A 17,877-nucleotide genomic window follows, 5' to 3' on the forward strand; every position below is an offset into this window, starting at 1 on the left:
TGCCCACTGTGGCCGCCCCTCACAGCATTAGCTTGGAAGCAGAATATTCCTATATTAGGGGCTAAGACATTAAGAAAGGAACGAGAGTCCTGGAAGTGTCCAGTGGACCAGTGGCTGGTCTGCTTCTGAAATGGAGCAAAGCCATCAACACTGAAGGCAAGCACGGCTCGTGTTCTCTAGCGTCTCTGGATGTCCGCAGCGTGGGCGAAGCCCCTCCGCACTGCTCGCATTCAGCAGCCCAGCTGCTTGTTCCGAAGCCGGTCTGCCACTGTCCCAGCACCCTAGGGGAGGGGGACCAAGAGCCTACCAGCTAGGACCCAAGCGACAGAGAAAGCTCCGAGCAGAAGACAGGAAAACACCTTCCCAGCTTATAAATTGCACTGGGAGGAAAGAGAGGATGGAAGGAATCAAAGAGGAAACTTCCAGGGGGAGATATCAGGGCGACCAAGAAAAATATCATTTGGCTTTGCATGAATTTCAGGAAGAAAAGTCGTGGACGTGGTATTAGCCAAAGGACTACCAGAGGAAAGAGTCATCGCTCCTTACGGCCACATCCAAGCATTTGCTTCCCTCCAGGAAATTGTTCTAGACAGTTTATAGCTAGTTTGTCAACTACAAACTAGCTATAAAACATCCCCGCAGACAAAAAGTGCCCCCAAACCACCGTGCTATCGCTTGACCCATTCCTCCAGTGTTGGTGCGTCCAGAAAGGAACTCCCCGGGCTCAGCTGCGGGCCAACGCTCTGGGAGCAGCAGTCCCAGCAGCCACACGTGGTCAGCACTGTTCCCTGCACTCCCTGAGAGGCACAGCGCCTGAGGCAGGGCACAGTGGCCAGCCCCGACTCCCCACTGCCCCTCGGTCCGTGCCCCAGAGCATTTGCACTCTCTGCTACACGACTGCCGTGTCTCCCCCTTTTCGGGAGCACCCTGTGCCCTGGCCAGCCTCAGGCCCTTTGCTTTCCTGCTCCCCTGCCCTGACAGCCTGTCCAATTCCTACCTTTCCTTCAGGCCCCGCCCCAGCATCTCCTGCTCTGGGAAGTTTAATTGGACCATGGGGCTCTCCTCTAACTCTCCCTCCTTCAAATCCCAACAGAGCTTCCACTGGGTACCGTAAAATCAGTGCCTTACCACACGTGGGGAAGTTGATTTTTTCCACTAGATTCTAATTCTTCCGTGGTAGGGACCATCTCACGAGTAGAGGTACAGGAGAACAGTGCATAAAAAGCCATCTACACATCTGACCCTAGCAACCTGTAAGGCCCATTCCCTCAAAGGAGAACAGCGCTAGGCCCTTCTATGAGCCGGGCACGGGGCTAACTACCACGGGGACACAGTCCTCGGTCTGGAGGCCAGCACACAAAGCACTCTGTGTGTTGCAATGAACAGGGCACGACGGGACCCTCAGTATTCTCCTCTGGGGCAGCAGCACGGCCTGGAGAAGCGAAGGCAGTAGCAGGGCACAGCCATACCACTGTTTTATCCTCCGCCACCAACTGGCCCAAAGAGCACAGTCTGCAGGGGTCAGCGGAGAGTCCAGGGCGGAAGCCCCAGGCAGGGCGCAAGCCCCAGGCAGGGCGCTTCTTGGCAATAAAGACGCAGTTTGCACTGTCTCCCAGAAGACGAAAGCTATGCACTTCACTGCCAGTTCTGAAAGCAGTTCATAAAAGCTCAGTCTCCCGGGGCTGTATGAACATTAAACCATCTCAAGGAACTGAAAACAGAGATGCGTTTATCCTGAGCAGGTATCAGAAAAGAAACACAAAGCCAGCAGGCACCTGACAGCCTCTCAAAGAAAAAGCGCCTGCTAGGCTCTCACTTAAGATTACATTTAATATTCCTTTCCTTTCTGTACTTAACAATAGAGATGGCGGCAAGCTGCTCCCAACCTTCAAGGGGAAAATGCACTCTAGCAATAGAAGCGTTCCTCCACAAAAGCTCCCTGGGACGAAGGCGGACTCCACCCAGCATACCTGGCTTCCAGCTATTCCAGGCACTGTCTGGGAGATCCTGGTTTGACACAGTTAAATGTCTCATGAATCCATGCCCTAATGGGATTCTTCTCTATCTCCTTTGGCCTAATAAGCTAAGCAGTCAAGGTCTCTACCAGGCTGGATGTTAATAAAATTTAATGCTGCAATAAACCCAAGGAAGGGTACTAGATACGTGTCCAAATCTCAATGTGACTACTGCCAATGACCTAAGGCAAAGAAACCACCACAGACTTACCCTGTGGCTACATCCCTAGAGGGGAGAGATCTCCGTCAGGGTCAAGGCCTCATGAGCAACATCAACCTCAACCCTGGGACAACATCAGGTCATAGCTGTGGAGGGAGAGTGTTGGGAGGGAAAAGAGCCCCAAGTCTGAAGTGCCCCCAAACCAAGATGCCCATAGGTCTCCCTTCCTCTGACACAGCCAAGGACTTCAGGGCAACTCACCTGTGTTGAATTCGAGGATCGCTCTGCACCAGGGGTAAGATGGCCTCCAGCACCTTGCTGGCTGACCCTGGAAGCATCTCCAGTACCTTCTTATCAATAGCCATTTTGTCCACAATGGTCTTAAAGTAGCGCAAAGCACTAACAACTTCTTTCTCTTTCTCTTCCAGCCAGCTCAGGTTCTGAAAGGAAATGTTAAGCATAAGGAGGGAGGAGAGAGATTAACGGGAGCTATTTTGAAAAAAATAAAGTACGATTTCCTATAAACTAGCTTGAGACTGATGCAAACAGAAAAGGCTTTTTGCCGCAGAAACCAAGCCGAATCTAAGGACTGCAATCAGGATAGAGAGGCTGGGCTTGAAGGAAGGAACAGGGAGCTTGGACCAAGAAAGCGCACTGAGATACTCCTGAATTCCTTTCCTCGCACAGACTGATGTGGCCTGAGGTCTCGAAAATCGCTTCTCCCCTTCTACCACACTGAGGTATCACCGCTCATCTCATTATGTGTAGGGAGGACTAATTTGCTGACGGCTGTAGGAAGCTTAGAGAACCAACAGTTAGGTCTCATCATGGTGCATACCTATCCAGTAAATCAAGAGATCCCAGGCCTTTCAAAGATCTGAGGGACTGCGTAAGAGGGGCAGAGGCATCTGTGTTCAAAACGTGTTTTCCCAGGACCCCTCACTAGAGTCCTACATTCAGCCCAAAGATCCAGCCCCTTCCAAATGAAATGACGTGGCTCTCTCAAAGGGTCTGGAAATCCCAGGGTTAGAAGGGGCAGATGCTTTGGGGTGAAAAGGCAAAGAAGCCGGAGCAGGTGGTGATGATTCAGTCACTACTCGTGCAGCAAATGCGAACAGCGTTCACAGTCCCTCTGCTCCTGAAGGAAGCTCAGCTAGGAGGAAAATAACATACAGAGCCCTACGCTTACCACCATTCCAATTCTCATGCCCAAATCTTTTCTCTGTGACTGCAAGATACCTCGAATCTACAGTCAGTGGGCACACACACCCCTTGGTTACTTTCCCCAACCTTCCTCTCTATTGGCCCTAATGTCAGCGACCCAGGTCCCAACTGGCTGGCAGGGAAGGGAGATCCAGGACGATCTATAAAACGGATACCCTACCCAAGGAAAACTGATTACATGTCCAGTGCAAATTACGATTGCTGTATATGAGGAAAACAGCCACCTGTGGGCTCTTTGGGGTCCAGTGAATACATAAATAAAAGCAACCAAGGGCAAGAAGAACATTCTAGAAAAAGTTGATTTAAACAATAATCTATAAATTGATAAATAAATGGTATATAATAAGAAGTGATTATGATTCTGAACACAGCTCTTTTCTTCTTAAACAACGGGGAATGTCAGTTTAAATTTATTTGAATTGCCATGTCGAACCCGTGGGAATATCAGAAGTCAAATATACAAATGGGATCAAGAAGTAAATAGTTTCTTTGGTCAGGCAACTTCCAAAGACCTGACTCACTTTCTCTCAATAGGGTACTTCCCCAAAGGTGGTCTGTAGACCCCAAAGATGAAGTTCTCTAAGGTGGGAGCACCCCTTCCCTACTCCATCACTGGCTGCTTTACCCTAACCTTTTTTCTTTTTTTTTTTACGACTGGACACCTTTATTTACTGTCCGTTTCCAAGAGGCCAGGCTCTTGTTTCCCACCTCATGGACAAGAGCTTTCTGCTCTGCCATCAACCCGCTGGGGCCAGGAAGAACGTGACTATGAAGGAATTATACCCAGACATCAGTGTGACTGAAACCCTGGCTGGCCAGTCTGGCTAGAGGACCCTGACCACAGCCCTGCCATCTCAGCACATCAGGACATGTCTGGAGCCAGGGATGATGAAAGACAGGGAGGAAGCAGGAAACATTGTAAGAAAATGTGTCATCAGGTTTGCTAGGGAGAAAGAGGCTGACCTGGAGATGGGGGGCACCCAAAAGGGGCAGGAGGTACTTCTGAGCACAAGAATCTTTCTGTCATTTGCAGAGAGATCAAATGAGCCACTGAAGAACCAGGCTGCGCTGGGCTACTACGAAAGGAGCCGACAACTTAGCAGCGTAACCCTCCAGCAAACTGCACTCCCAGAATCAGTGGCCTCCAAGCACTGTCTGTTCATAGCCCCTCTGCTCCTTAACAGCTCTGGAGTCTTGCAAATGCAGCCAGAAGAGTTTACAGTGAGACACCCAGATGGAGCATGTGCTAGAACTGGGAACCCAAAGCCTTGGCTCTGCTCAAGTTGCCCGGCTGCACCAGGGCGGCCCCTCCCGCCGTGGGGGATGACGCCACCATCCATCCACAAACCTGGAAACTCCCTGAGGGTCGTGGTGCCGGGGGAGGGCCTACACCCGAAGCCACTGCTGGGCTTGGGGACCACTGGCTTTAGCCTCCTCATCTGCAAAACGGGGACGCCAATACCTAACCTGGGTAATCTGAAGAGACTGATGTGGGAAAATGAATGAGAAAGCACATGGAAGTAGTTCATAAAATAAAACCAGATTTTGATTGAGAAAACTTGGGCCAGAGCCCAAACTCCATACATGAGGAATGATAAAAGCTTTTGCATGCAGGTATGGTAAGGAGTAAACCTAAGGCAGGGCCTGGGCAAAGAGAGGCCCTCAGGAAGCCGTAGAAGAATCTGAATCTGCCCTATCTACTGAGCTGCAGTGTCCCCTGTATTTAAACAGGGAATGCTGGGATGCCTGGCTGGCATGCGCAGAAGAGCACGCGACTTGTGATCTCAGGGTCATGAGTTCAAGCCCCACGCTGGGTGTGGAACCTACTTAAAAATAAATAAATAAATAAATAAATAAATAAATAAAACCGGGAATGTCATGCATATAAACTAGGATTAAAATGAGAACATATACGGAAATATTCTCTAAGAGGTAAGAGAGCTCGTAAGTAATCAATAATGATGGCAGCAAGTGACAGACGTATTTCCACATTTCTCCGACAGCGTCTTCTAAGTTCACACGTGTTGGCAGAGTCCCCAGCACTTTCAGTTCTGCCTGTAGGCTTTTACTCAACGAGAGGTTCGTACTCACATGGTCTCGGGCAGCTGACCTGGGGCAGAGCAGAGTAATTCAACCCTTCTTAAAGGGCGACGACCAAAAACCGGGGTAACATTCTTCCCCTGGGTAAAGATGGTACCTGCAGCCCCCTGCTACCCAACGGGCCCTCAGCTGCCGCACTGCTGACATCCGGGGTGGAAATTCTCTGTTGCAGGGAGGGCTGTCCTGCACAGGGTGTTCATCAGCATCCCTGGCTTCTACCCACCAGACCCAGGAGCACCTGCTTCACCTTCCTAGTGGTGACAACCAAAAATGTCTCCAGACACTGCCAATGTCCCCTGGAATGTGCAGGAACCCACACTGAGTGAAGGACACTTTCACACTGAATGTCCCCCCACGACCTCTCTTGGAGTGATGAAGAAAGGGGGAAAAGTTCCAAGAACTGCGTGGCCGAAGCAGTCTCTTATCAGAGCTAACAGCAGAACACGGTTGCTCTAAGTCGTTCTACTCTGGGCTACCTGCACTATACTACACGGCCGCGGACACCCTGCTCAGGGGTTTTGTTTTTTAACCAAACTCAGCTCCAAGAGGTTGCTAAACAGGCTGAACCAGAAAAGAACTACGGTGCACACCACATCTTCTCCTTTCCTACTCCGCTGCAGTCCGCAATGTCATCAATCTGGCAAACACTGAACATCTTAATCGTACCCCTCCTTTTGCTAACAGATGAGGCGGGGAAAAGGGTTATTCAACAGAAGACTTTCTGGACTTCAAACTTTAATGTTCTCCACTTTTAACTAGAATTTTAGGATATTCTGGTCAAAATAAAAACAAAAAAATAGGTACACTGCAAAATTCAAGAATTGTGTGTTTATGTAACGGGGCAGTGTCTGCCGGTGGCGTTCAGTTGACAGCTGTGACAACAGTTCTACCGGCCACCATGCTTCGGACAATCACTGCAGCATCGGGATGTCTGTAGGCTTCTCTTGACTTGATACTGCTAAGGTGAATTTTGTTTTTCTGTCTCGTTGTGTGAGAGTTACCATCTGGATTTGTGGGACATTCCAACCTAAGTTCTGGCTTTCATAAAGAGGAAACGTAGCATCCTGAGGGTTTTACTTGGGTGTCAGATGGCCTGAGCTCAAGTCAGCTTCACTGCCTCTTCCTGCGTGACGGTGGCTAATGCTTCCTCCCTCTACAGCCTCAGTTTCCACTTCTGCAAAGTAAGTTCCCAACTCCCAGGGCTGTTACGAATGTTCAGTAAGAGAGTAAGCGCAAAGCACTGCGCACGGGGCTAAGGAAAGTCTGGGTAAATGTTAGCAGCACCAAAGGTGTCCCTGGTTCTGAGTGCTTGGTTCCCTGCGCTCTCCCCACAGAGGCTTGCTGGATGTCTAACACAGCACCTTTTACTGCAGACGCTCCTCCTGTGCTGACTATTCAGATCATCTGAGCAACTCAAGGAAAGAAGGGCTGGTCTTGAGAGAGGAGACTCACCCACTGCCCCCAGCACCCGCTGGACCCAAGCAGCGCACCCAAACCAACCCCAGGAAGGACCCCCAAGCTTCCGTCATGGAGTGCTGAGCTCTCTCCAAAGACCACAGGGGCTTGGATAAACTCTTCATTTCACCCAAGGCCCCGGGACTGTTTCCTGAACAGTGAAGCCCACAGTCGCCACCCAACTGAACACAAGGATATTGCACAGATTTTTCTTTCCATCCCCAAAACCACGGCCCAGGATTCTGCAGTAGAAGGCAAGGCAAACCCCATTGTTCTTAGCGTCACACTGACCTTCTGCCTCTGAGACCTGGAAGCCACAGCACCGGTGGACATAAACTCTACTGCCTGGTGCTCCAGATCCAAGGGGAGAGGGTAGCCCTCTGGTAGAAATCTGTCTGTTGCCTCCTGGAAGAGAGGAAACCTGGATTCCTACAGAGCTTGAAATGGCCGTTTGAAGCTGAAGGGAAGGGTTGGTGAACATCTACCGCTGTTTCGACACATCTGGCTTGACCGGCCCTGCCGAGGTTACTCGTGCTTGAGGACACCCTTGGCCGGGTTTCAAGGATTTGGCATGTCTCAGAGCATGGGCCCTAAAGCCAAATGAAGGATTCTGGACGTCACAAACCTCCCTCTAAGTGTGTGCGTGCCAGGGCAACACGGGGCTGTCTGGGGCAGGGAGGCAGCACTGTGGGGTGTAAACACGGTGCGCTGAGCTGTGTTACGTGCCCAGAGGATGACACATCTGGAAAAGGAGAACTGTTCTAGCCGACTGAACTCGACTCTGATTAACAGGAGAAACACTCACCATCCTAAAGGCTCACATTTCACAAGGACGCTAAAGGCCTCTGCCTGGAAACATGGAATGCTATGGAGTAGGTGTTCTGCACTGAAAGCGGAATCCCCAGGGAATGAACTTAAACGCAGCACAAACTCATACTGCTCGAAGGAGGCGAAGGCCAGGAGGAACACCTAGAGAGAGTCGGCTTACTTTGCTCACAGGCTTCTCCGGATTTTTCACAGACACCTCAGATGGTTTTCCTTTCTTTGATGGCGTTCTCTTGATTTTGGGTGAGTGGAATTTGTCCTTCAGCTTCATGGTGAAGGAGGAGAGATGAGAACGCTGAGAGTCTGAAAACAAGGAGGGTACGAATGGTTAGAAGCAGGGTAGAAAGGAGCGGTGCTCTGCTGACCTTTTGTGGAAATGAGTATCGTCCCTAAACAAATCTTCTTCCCTGGCTGTTTAGTTACAAAGGAAAGGAAAGACGGATCTATTGAAACACTTCTGCTTACATGTTTTAATTTCTGCAATTTCCATCTAAATTAGGTTGTTCAGAATTCTGGAAGTCAAAGGCAGTCAAAATGGCTGTGGAAAAAGAATTCGCCAGTTACTCCCAGTGTCCTCTGCAGCGTCTGTATGAAGAGCTGACCGAAGTCTACGGGAACTGGCTAAGAAGTAAGAGCACCAAAGCAGACTCGCAGAAGCGTAGGGTGCTCGAACGGGACAGAAAGGGCCCTGCTGAATCAACCTCCTCGTTTTTGTTGGTTTAGGGAACAGCAACAAGCGTCATGGGCAAGGGCTCAGAGCTGGCATGGAGACTGAAATAGCACTAAGTTGTTCAAGACCCTCTGAAACGTAGTTCCAGAAAGACTGGATGGTTTCTCTCCAAGATCAGAACAAGCCCAGGGTGTCTGATCTCACCATTTCCACCCAATACGAAACTCTAGCACCCTAACAAAAGTCGTCTAGCTTGGGAAGGAAGACATAAAACCCTATCTGTAGAATATGACCTTGTATATGAAAAATCCCAAGCAACTCACTAAAACTACTGGGCGCCTGGGCGACGCAGCGGTTAAGCGTCTGCCTTCGGCTCAGGGCGTGATCCCGGCGTTCCGGGATCGAGTCCCACATCGGGCTCCTCCGATGGGAGCCTGCTTCTTCCTCTCCCACTCCCCTGCTGTGTTCCCTCTCTCGCTGGCTGTCTCTTTGTCACATAAATAAATAAAATCTTAAAAAAAATAAATAAAAATAAAAAAACTATTAGCACTAATAAACCAATTCAGAAAAGTCACAGGATACAAGATCAATATGCAGAAGTCAGATGATTTCTACACAGTACAAATGAACGTTCCAATATGAAATTTTAACAAGCTGCCATTGAGAGGCGCTTGGGTGGCTCAGCCGGTTAAGCGTCCAACTCTTGATTTTGGCTCAGGTCACGATCTCAGGGTCATGAGACAGAGCCCCGTGTAGGGCTCCCCGCTCAGTATGGAGTCTGCTTGGGATTATTACCTTTCTCCCTCTCTCTCTAAAATAAATAAATATGATATTTAAAAAAAAAAAAAAGCTTCCATTTACACTACAGGGAACTGATGGTGGTTGCCAGAGGGAAAGGGGATGGGAAGATGGGCAAAATGGGGGAAAAGGAGTGGAAGACACAGGCTTTCAGTTATAGAATGACTAAGTCATTGGAACTAAAAGTACGGCATAGGGAATATAGTCAATGATCTTGTAATAGCGTTACACAGTGACAGATGGTGAACACAGCATAACATGCAGTGATGCCGAGTCACTATGCTGTACACCTGAAACTAGTATAACATCGTATATCAACCATACTTCAATAAAAACAAACAAAAAGCTTCCACTGACAATAACATCAAAAAGAATAAGATACTTAGGCATAATTTTAACACAAGAAGTGCAAGACATATACTAAAAACTACAAAACATTGTTGAAAGAAGTTGAGACTAAATAAATGCAAAGGCATACCATGTTCATGACTCAAGATTAATATTAAAATGTCAACAGTCCCCAAATTGATCTACAGATTCAAGGTAATCCCTATGAGCATCCCAACTGGCTTTTTTGCAGAAATTGATAATCTAATCCTAAAATAAGCATGGAAATATAAGAGACACAGAACAGACAAAACAATGTGGAAAAAGAAGAATAAAATTAGGAGACTCATGCTTCCTGACTTTAAAACTTACTACTAAGAAGTTATAGTAATCAAGACAGCATGGTACTGGCATAAGGATAAGCATACAGAACAACAGAATGGATATGAGAGTCCAGAATAAATTAGCCACGTGTCTATGGGTCAATCAATTCTTAACAAGGATGTCAGGCCATTCAATGGAGGAATGAATGTTCTTTTCAACAAATGGTGCTGGCACAACTGGATATTTCACATACAGAAGAACGAGAATGAATCTGGGCCCTTACCTCACACCATATACAAAAATTAATTCAAAACGGATCAAAGACCTGAATGTAAGTTAAAACTATAAACTTTTAGGACAAAACACAGGGATAAAATTTTTGTGACTTTGGTCTTGGTAATGGTTTCTTAGAATGGCAAAAGCACAAGTGACAAAAGAAAAATCAGATGAATTAGACTTCATCAAAATGTAAAACTTAAAACTTACTGTGGTCATTGTTTTGTAATATCTACAAATATCAAATCATTATGTTGTATACCTGAAACTAACCTGATATTATATATCAATTAAAATGTATGTGCTGCAAACGATACCACCACGAAAATGAAACGACAAACTACAGAATGGGAGAAAATACCTGCAAGTCATATGCCTGGTAAGGATCTGTGTGGAGAAAACATAAACAACTCTTATAATTCAACAACAAAGGATAATCCAATTAAAAATGACCAAGGAATTTCAATAAGCATTTCTCCAAATAAGATACACAAATGAGCAACAAACATATGAAAAGCTGCTCAACATCATTAGTCATCAGGGAAATGCCAAAACCAACATAAGTTACTACTTCAAACCCACTATGTATAATAAAAAAGACCTGCAATAACCAAGTGTTGGTGATGGCTGGGGAACTGGAACCTTCCTACACTGCTGCTGGAAACGTAAAATGGTGCAGCGGCTGTGCAAAATATCTGGCAGTTCCTCATAAGATCAAACAGTTACTGGACGACCCAGCAATTCTATTCCTAGGCATATACCCAAGAGAAATGGAAACATCCATCCATATGATTTGTACGCAAAACTTCACAGCAGCATTATTCATTAAGAATCAACAGGTGGAAATTACTCAAATGTCCATGAACGAATGAATAAAATGTGGCATACCCTAACAACAGAATATTGCCTGACAATAAGAAGAAATGAAATCCGGACACCTGATACAACATGGATGAATCTTGATAAAATTATGCTAAGTGAAAGAGGACTGTCACAAAAGATCACTTATTGTATCTTCCATTTATTTGAAATGTCCAGAGTAGGCTAATTTATAAGGACAGAAAGTGGATTAATGGCTAAGAATGAGGGAATGGGAGAGGGAAGGAGAGGGGTTGCTAATGAGTAGGAGGTTTCTTTTGGTGAGGGGACATAAATGTTCTAAAATTAGAATCTGGTGATGGCTGCACTGAAACCCAGTAAATTACTACACACACACACACACACTGAATTCTACACTCGAAGTCAACTGTATATGTGAATTATATCTCAAGGATCTGTTTTTATTTATTTTTTTTAAGATTTTTTATTTATTTATTAGAGAGAGAGAGGAAGACAGCACAAGCAGGGAAGGGGCAGAGGGAGAGAGAGAAGCAGACTCCCCCCTGAGCAGGAAGCCTGATGTGGGGCTCGATCCCAGGGTCCTGGGATAATGACCTGAGCTGAAGGCAGACGCTTCACCGACTGAGCCACCCAGGCGCCCCATCAATGAAGCTGTTTTTTAAAAAAAGCAAAAACCCACTGAGGACTTCCTTCATCTCGCGATTTACCGCAGTGCTTTCCGGTGTCTGAAACTATCCTACTAAGTGATTTATTTATGTGCTTGTCTCCTCCCAAGAATGCAAACTCACTGAGGACCACACCTGTCATGTTCATGCCTGCATGCCAGTGCTAACATGGTACCTGGCCCTTAGAAGATACTCAGGAAACATTCACTCAACAGATGAACAAATCAACCATCAGAAAATACCCCCCAAAACGGACTGCTTCTTTTGATACAATCCGAAATTCTCAGGAAATACTTGGAAGTGGTTGAAAATTAGGGAACACAACATGATCCTATGCAATGGAAAAATACTTGGTAGTTTTAAAACCACCAGGTTTTAAATTTTTAAAAAATTTTTTCCTTTCAATTTTTCCAGCTATTTACTACTAAAACACCCTTCCAGATAAATGACACAGCACCCTGTGCTACAGGCCTGTCACCATGTCTGTGATTGCTGCATGTGACTTCCTCGGGACAAGGTTCAATTCCTTTGTCAAAGACCTTCGAGGTGGCGGGCAGGATCAGATGAACTATCTGCTCTCTGCAAACTATCTAGGAGCCCTCTGCACTCTGGACCAAGAGAAAAGCCAGAGCCTGACCTTCGTTCACATGCAGAGTCAAACCAAACACGGTTTTGCAACTATCTGCTGGCAGGAAGCCCTTCTTGGACCCCAAAGGTGTACAGAAATCCACAGGAAGCTGGTGCACCTCTCTCCTCACACGGAACAGCTCAAAACCGGGTAAGGAGGGGCTCTCAGCACCTGTCCTTATATGCCACGGTCATCCCTGGGATTCAAAGCAGGTCAACTGGCATGGTGCGGTTTTCTCCATCTTCCCTCTATCTTGCCTCTTCTTCCCCACCCAAGCAGGGTGGGTCCCCTATACAGTTCATACTTCCTTCTTTATACTTCATAATGATGTGACCGGTCTAATCATACATAACGGTGGTTAAAAGGGTGAGCTCTGCAGTCAGACTGTTTGGGTTAAAATACTTCAAAGTCACCTCTCCAAGTCTTAGGTTTCTTTGTCTGGACAACGGGGCTGATGACGTTCTTGAGATGGCTGATGTGATGCAGAGTAAATGAGGTGCTGCCTGTGGATAATTACAGTGAGGTTCTTATCCCACACCGGGCACACGGTGCCTCCATACAGGGAGCGAACCACACCAGGCGAGCTGGATGAGTGGCAAGGTTGATCCAACTCTCAATTCTCATCTCCCAGCTGCTTACAGATCTGAATCGGGCTACTCTGCAGCACCGAGCTTTTAACTTGTGACCCTTAAGTAACTGAGGGCCTTACAAATGTCATCCTCCTCTTCCTCTAGTGTGGACCAGAAGTCTCAATCTGTTTCCCTCTGTGGTTGCACATCTGCTCTGCCTTGTCAGTCCTGCTGCCTGCCTCAGTGTCCCTACAGTCACAGCACGGACCAGGCAGGTTCCCGAGCCAAAGAGGATGTTAAAGTACTAATCCGTGCGACTTCCACCTGAGCAACTAAGACTGAAAGCAGGGCCAGAAAAGCAGACACAAATGGGGAAGTCTAGGCAGGATGCACGGTTTCTCTGGTGGTCAAAGACCTCCAGAGACCTGGGCTGGGGGAGCCGACTTCTGCTTTTGCTTGTCTGCGACTCTGAGCTGCTGTATGGACAGGCCAGATTCACGGCCTGCCATCATGACCAGGGCCGAACTGGGGTATGCAAGCAAGGCACGGCAGGCCCCTCAAAAACCTCTGGGGTTCCTGCACTCTCAGAGCCAGCCCTGATCATGACCCAAGGGCCAAGTAAGGGCACCTCTGCCTGAGGTAGGAAGTATATTACAGCACTCTCTCAACCTCAGCCTGAAATTCTAGTCCATCTTGGGGCACAGCTGGGAGTCCATATCAGCATTTAAAGGAAGAACTGCATCCATCAATAAATCTCTCTCCTGGGGGTGTTTAACGGCCTAGAAACAGCTATGTTTAGCACACAAGGTGTTACATCAAGTGGAAAAAGCAGGTTCTTGGTGATGGTAATGAACCCCCTCGATTCTGGAAACAGAAGACAGCACTAACTAGGATAGACTTTGACTTGGAGACTGCTTGTCATCTTTTTCTTGAAACAACGGGTGGACAATATAGATTTCGGGTGACTTGCAAGGTCATTCAAACTATGCGTTTGAGTGCTGATAAAGTACTATAATGACCAGAGATAGCAGGGCGGAAGGAAGCAACAGGTGGCGTCTCTGTCAGGGCAATCTTGCCAACGGCACCAGACACGCACACGTGCACACACACACTTCCTGCCCCTCTTCGTGAGTCCACAAGTGTATCAATCATCTGGAGCAGAGGCCAGTGCCAAAGACACGGCCCCACGCTACTGGAGTCTCAGGCAGCTTTATCAACCACTCTCTTACTATTCCCTGACTTTTCACTTAGAAAGTTACACTTCAAATTTTGTATATGTGTGTTTTTAGAGATCTTCTAGTACTGAAATTAAAACAAAATTTTGACCCCCCCATATATATATATGACTGGGAATTATATGCATGCATCCGCCAACCTAGCCTACCACACAGGACTTTTGGCAACGATGGAAATGTTCTGTATCTGCACCGTCCCCCATGATAGCCCTTGTTAGTCTACCGAGGACTTGAAACGTAGCTGCCACATCAGACAACACAGCTCTACAAGCAGAAAATTATCAAGTCCACTGACGCCACCACATGCCCCTTTGTCGTCACATCTCTCTTCCCAACAACAATGGGTAACTGTGATTCTGATTTATAAGATTTATTTATTCACTTGAGAGAGAGAGAGAGAGTCCCAGACTCTGCCGTAAGCACAGAGCCCAACGCGGGGCTCATTCCATGACCCTGAGATCATGAGAGCTGGTTGCTCAACCAACCGAGGCACCCCCCATGATTCTGATTTTTGTGCTTACCGTCCCTTACTTTTTTTGACAGTTTGTAAGTGTAGTTTAATTTACAGCTTTGTGAACTTTACATAAATGGAAATACATTATGACTACTCTCATGTTCTTGCTTTTTTACTCAGTGGTAGGTCTGACATTTAACCATGCTGAAGTATATATAAGTGCTTTCACTTTCCGTGGACACTGGGTTGTTTCCAGCTTCCATAAACAACACTGCAATGAACATTCTCGTACACGTCTCCTGGAACACATGCAAGAGCTTTCCGTGAACAGAACTGCTTGACTACAGAGTATATACTACATTTAATTTTGTGGATTTTGCCAAATGATTTTCCAAAACGGCTGTCACTTTGCAACTCCACTACCAAGGTCCCAGTTGCTCCATATCCCACCAACACCTGGGACTGCCAGACTGGTCCACTTTCTTTATGGCCATACCTCACCCAAGGAAACAAAAACCCTCCTTCGTGGAAGAAGGAAATGCCACAAGCTGCTATTTTATTGTCATTTATCAAATCTGTGAGCGCAACTTTAAAGGTCATTGACAGAACTTAAGAAAACAAAGCCTCAGAGCACTGCTAAGTGTGGCATTTACACCATGGAAGGTCAGGAACTCCCAGTGACTAATCTGCTAGTCATTTCTTCCAGAGGAAGGGTGCTTATATATAGCCTCACGATTTCTGCATAAATGGCCACGGCGTTGCTAAGAGCAGGCACTTTTCTTGGGCGACCACTGTAGGACGCAGACCCAGCTGTCAGACCAATGTCAGAGGAAGGACACAGTGGAAGACAGGCACGTAGCCTGCTCACAGAGTCAAATCTCTACAAAACCCCCAATCCCCAAAAATCACACCAATTTTTTCCCGAGTAATCTGCCACGGACCAATATTTCATTCTTAGATTTTCAACTTGTCCCTCAGTCAAGCCAACAGCGGTCTCTGCCCGGTGCTGACAAATGTGCATATCAACTGGCCTTTCAACGTCACTTAGCAGCAGCTGGGATCCCAACTTAGCAGCGGTTTTCGTCAGGGCTTAATTTCGCTCTGGATAAGGGCAGTCTCTAAATATCAGCCACACCAGGGACCAGGACGTCAGAGTCATGGTGGATGACACTTTGAGGCAGTTCCAAAATTACTGCAGCTCATCTTGAGAAACACCGTGGCTGTCAATTTCTTGCGACCTACGGCGTACTGGGTACAGAACTGTGGCACAACCGGGAAGTGCCTCCACTTGTCCACTCACACCAGTTCCACCTGAAGCTACCTACGCGATCCACACGCCCCCATTTTCCAAATGAATAAAAAGGACAACTACAGTGGAGAAGTGGCTTGAGGACATTAGGAAGAACTTTTTAAAGATTTTTATGTTTTTAAAGTAATCTCTACACCCCATGTGGGGCTCGAACTCACAGCTCTGAGATTGAGAGTCACATGCTCTACAGACTGAGCCAGCCGGGCGCCCCAGGAAGAACTTTTTTTAAAGCTAGGATTTCAGATCGTTATTTATTTAAAATGTTACAGACTAATGTAAAGATAGAGACAAGAGTTCGGGCTGAGCGGGCTGTGAGCATGGCAGGCAGCACGTGCGCTCGGCAGTCAGGCGGTCTCCGTTCTAACCCAAGTTCGGGTGCGGAAACGCCCCTCTCTGAGCTGCAGGTCCGTCCCTCTCTGAGCTGCAGGTCCCTCACCTACAGAAAAGCATAGCCTCGGGATTAAACATGATCCTCCGTGTCAAGCATTTAGCCAAGGACGTGATCTACAGCAAATGCTCAATAAATGGAGGCCATTACTGTGATCGGATAACTTCGCCAGGCCTCTGCCAACACTTAGCTAAAAATAACCGCAGCCTAGAACGGAAAGCAACCTGATGTTTCATTTTTTCCAACAATTTCCATATTAAAAGATCCTCTGTCTTACTTAATATAGAACTATTCATGTTAAAACAGAGGGAAGATACTATTTGGAGTTTGGCAACACCGAAGCCTCTTCTGACATGAAAGTCTGCCCGTTATCACCCACGTGCTCAGGCAGTCTATGGGTAACGCTGCGCTGCTTTTGGTGCTGCTGGAAGTGGTAAGTATATCATTTTTATCATCCCCGCCCCCCCAACAAAAGTAAAACAACCTCGTTACAAAAAATCCAAGCCCTGCAAAAATATATAACACAGAAAGTGAAAAGTCCCTCATAACTCTACATACGGCAGAGCTGAAATATTTTTCACCTTAACAATATGTTGTGGGCATTTTTTTTTTTTAAGATTTTATTTATTTATTTGACACAGAGAGAGACAGCCAGCGAGAGCGGGAACACAAACAAGCAAGGGGAGTGGGAGAGGAAGAAGCAGGCTCCCAGTGAAGGAGCCTGATGTGGGGCCCGATCCCAGGACTCCGGGATCACGCCCTGAGCCGAAGGCAGAAGCCCAATGACTGAACCACCCAGGCGCCCCATGTGGGCATTTTTTCGCATGAGCACAGCGAACGGTTGAATAATGTTCTGCTGAAACCTATTTAACCAGTCTCCTGCTGATGGTTTTTAACTTTTGCTCTTCAAACAATACTGAATAATGAACACTCTCATGTTTACTTTTCTAGGCACCTGTAATAATGAGGCAGGTCCCTATAAATGGAATTGTTAGGGTCAAAGGTAAGATACTATCCAGATGCCTGAGCTGGACGCAGACCAGACGGGAACTGAGCCAAAGAGTGAGAGGCTCGGGGCGGAGGCAGAAGGGGTGGGGTGCAAGAGTGAGGCTAGGCTACGACCTACAGAAGACACCAAGCTTCACCTTAAATTTGGGCTCAAATCTGATAGAGCCACCATTTAGGTTCTCTTTACATAACTGGTAATGATTAAAAATAGATTCAGGATTGAACGGACACCTCACAAAAGACGATCTCCAGAGGGCCAATAAACAGATGAGAAGGTGCTCAACTCCGACAGTCACCAGGAAACAATCAATTAAAACCACAAGGATACCATTACATACACACTTGAATGGGCAAAAAGAGAAAATAGGAAACACTAAGTGCTAAGGAGGAGGAAGAGCAATGGGCAGTGTCCACCCGCCACTGTGGAGAGGGTGAACTGGGACGACAGCTGACATGTTTCCCCAGGGGCCCATAAACCCACACTCCCAGGTGTGTACCCTGCAGAAATGCCTACATGAAATCACAAGAAGACAGGTACCAGAATATCCAAATGCCAGCCGACAGGAGAATGGATACACTGAGACACGTGCACGTGTGCAGCACTATG

The 17,877-nt window shown here is 47.1% G+C and overlaps 1 protein-coding gene across 1 annotated transcript in view; it reads right to left on the reverse strand.

The window, feature by feature from the left end:
- The window catches only part of RAPGEF1 (Rap guanine nucleotide exchange factor 1), a 131,020-nt gene that overhangs the window by 56,782 nt on the left and 56,361 nt on the right, over positions 1–17,877 (reverse strand). Inside the window, exons 2-4 of the mRNA XM_040631355.1 lie at positions 7,943–8,082; positions 7,246–7,359; positions 2,437–2,615 (exon numbers count right to left, since the gene is read on the reverse strand). Coding sequence (XP_040487289.1) covers positions 2,437–2,615; positions 7,246–7,359; positions 7,943–8,082 — 433 coding nt within the window. The remainder of the gene's footprint in view (positions 1–2,436; positions 2,616–7,245; positions 7,360–7,942; positions 8,083–17,877) is intronic.

Source organism: Ursus maritimus, unplaced genomic scaffold, assembly GCF_017311325.1.
Source record: "Ursus maritimus isolate PB19 unplaced genomic scaffold, ASM1731132v1 scaffold_17, whole genome shotgun sequence".
In the NCBI taxonomy this organism is placed as follows: Eukaryota; Metazoa; Chordata; class Mammalia; order Carnivora; family Ursidae; genus Ursus; species Ursus maritimus.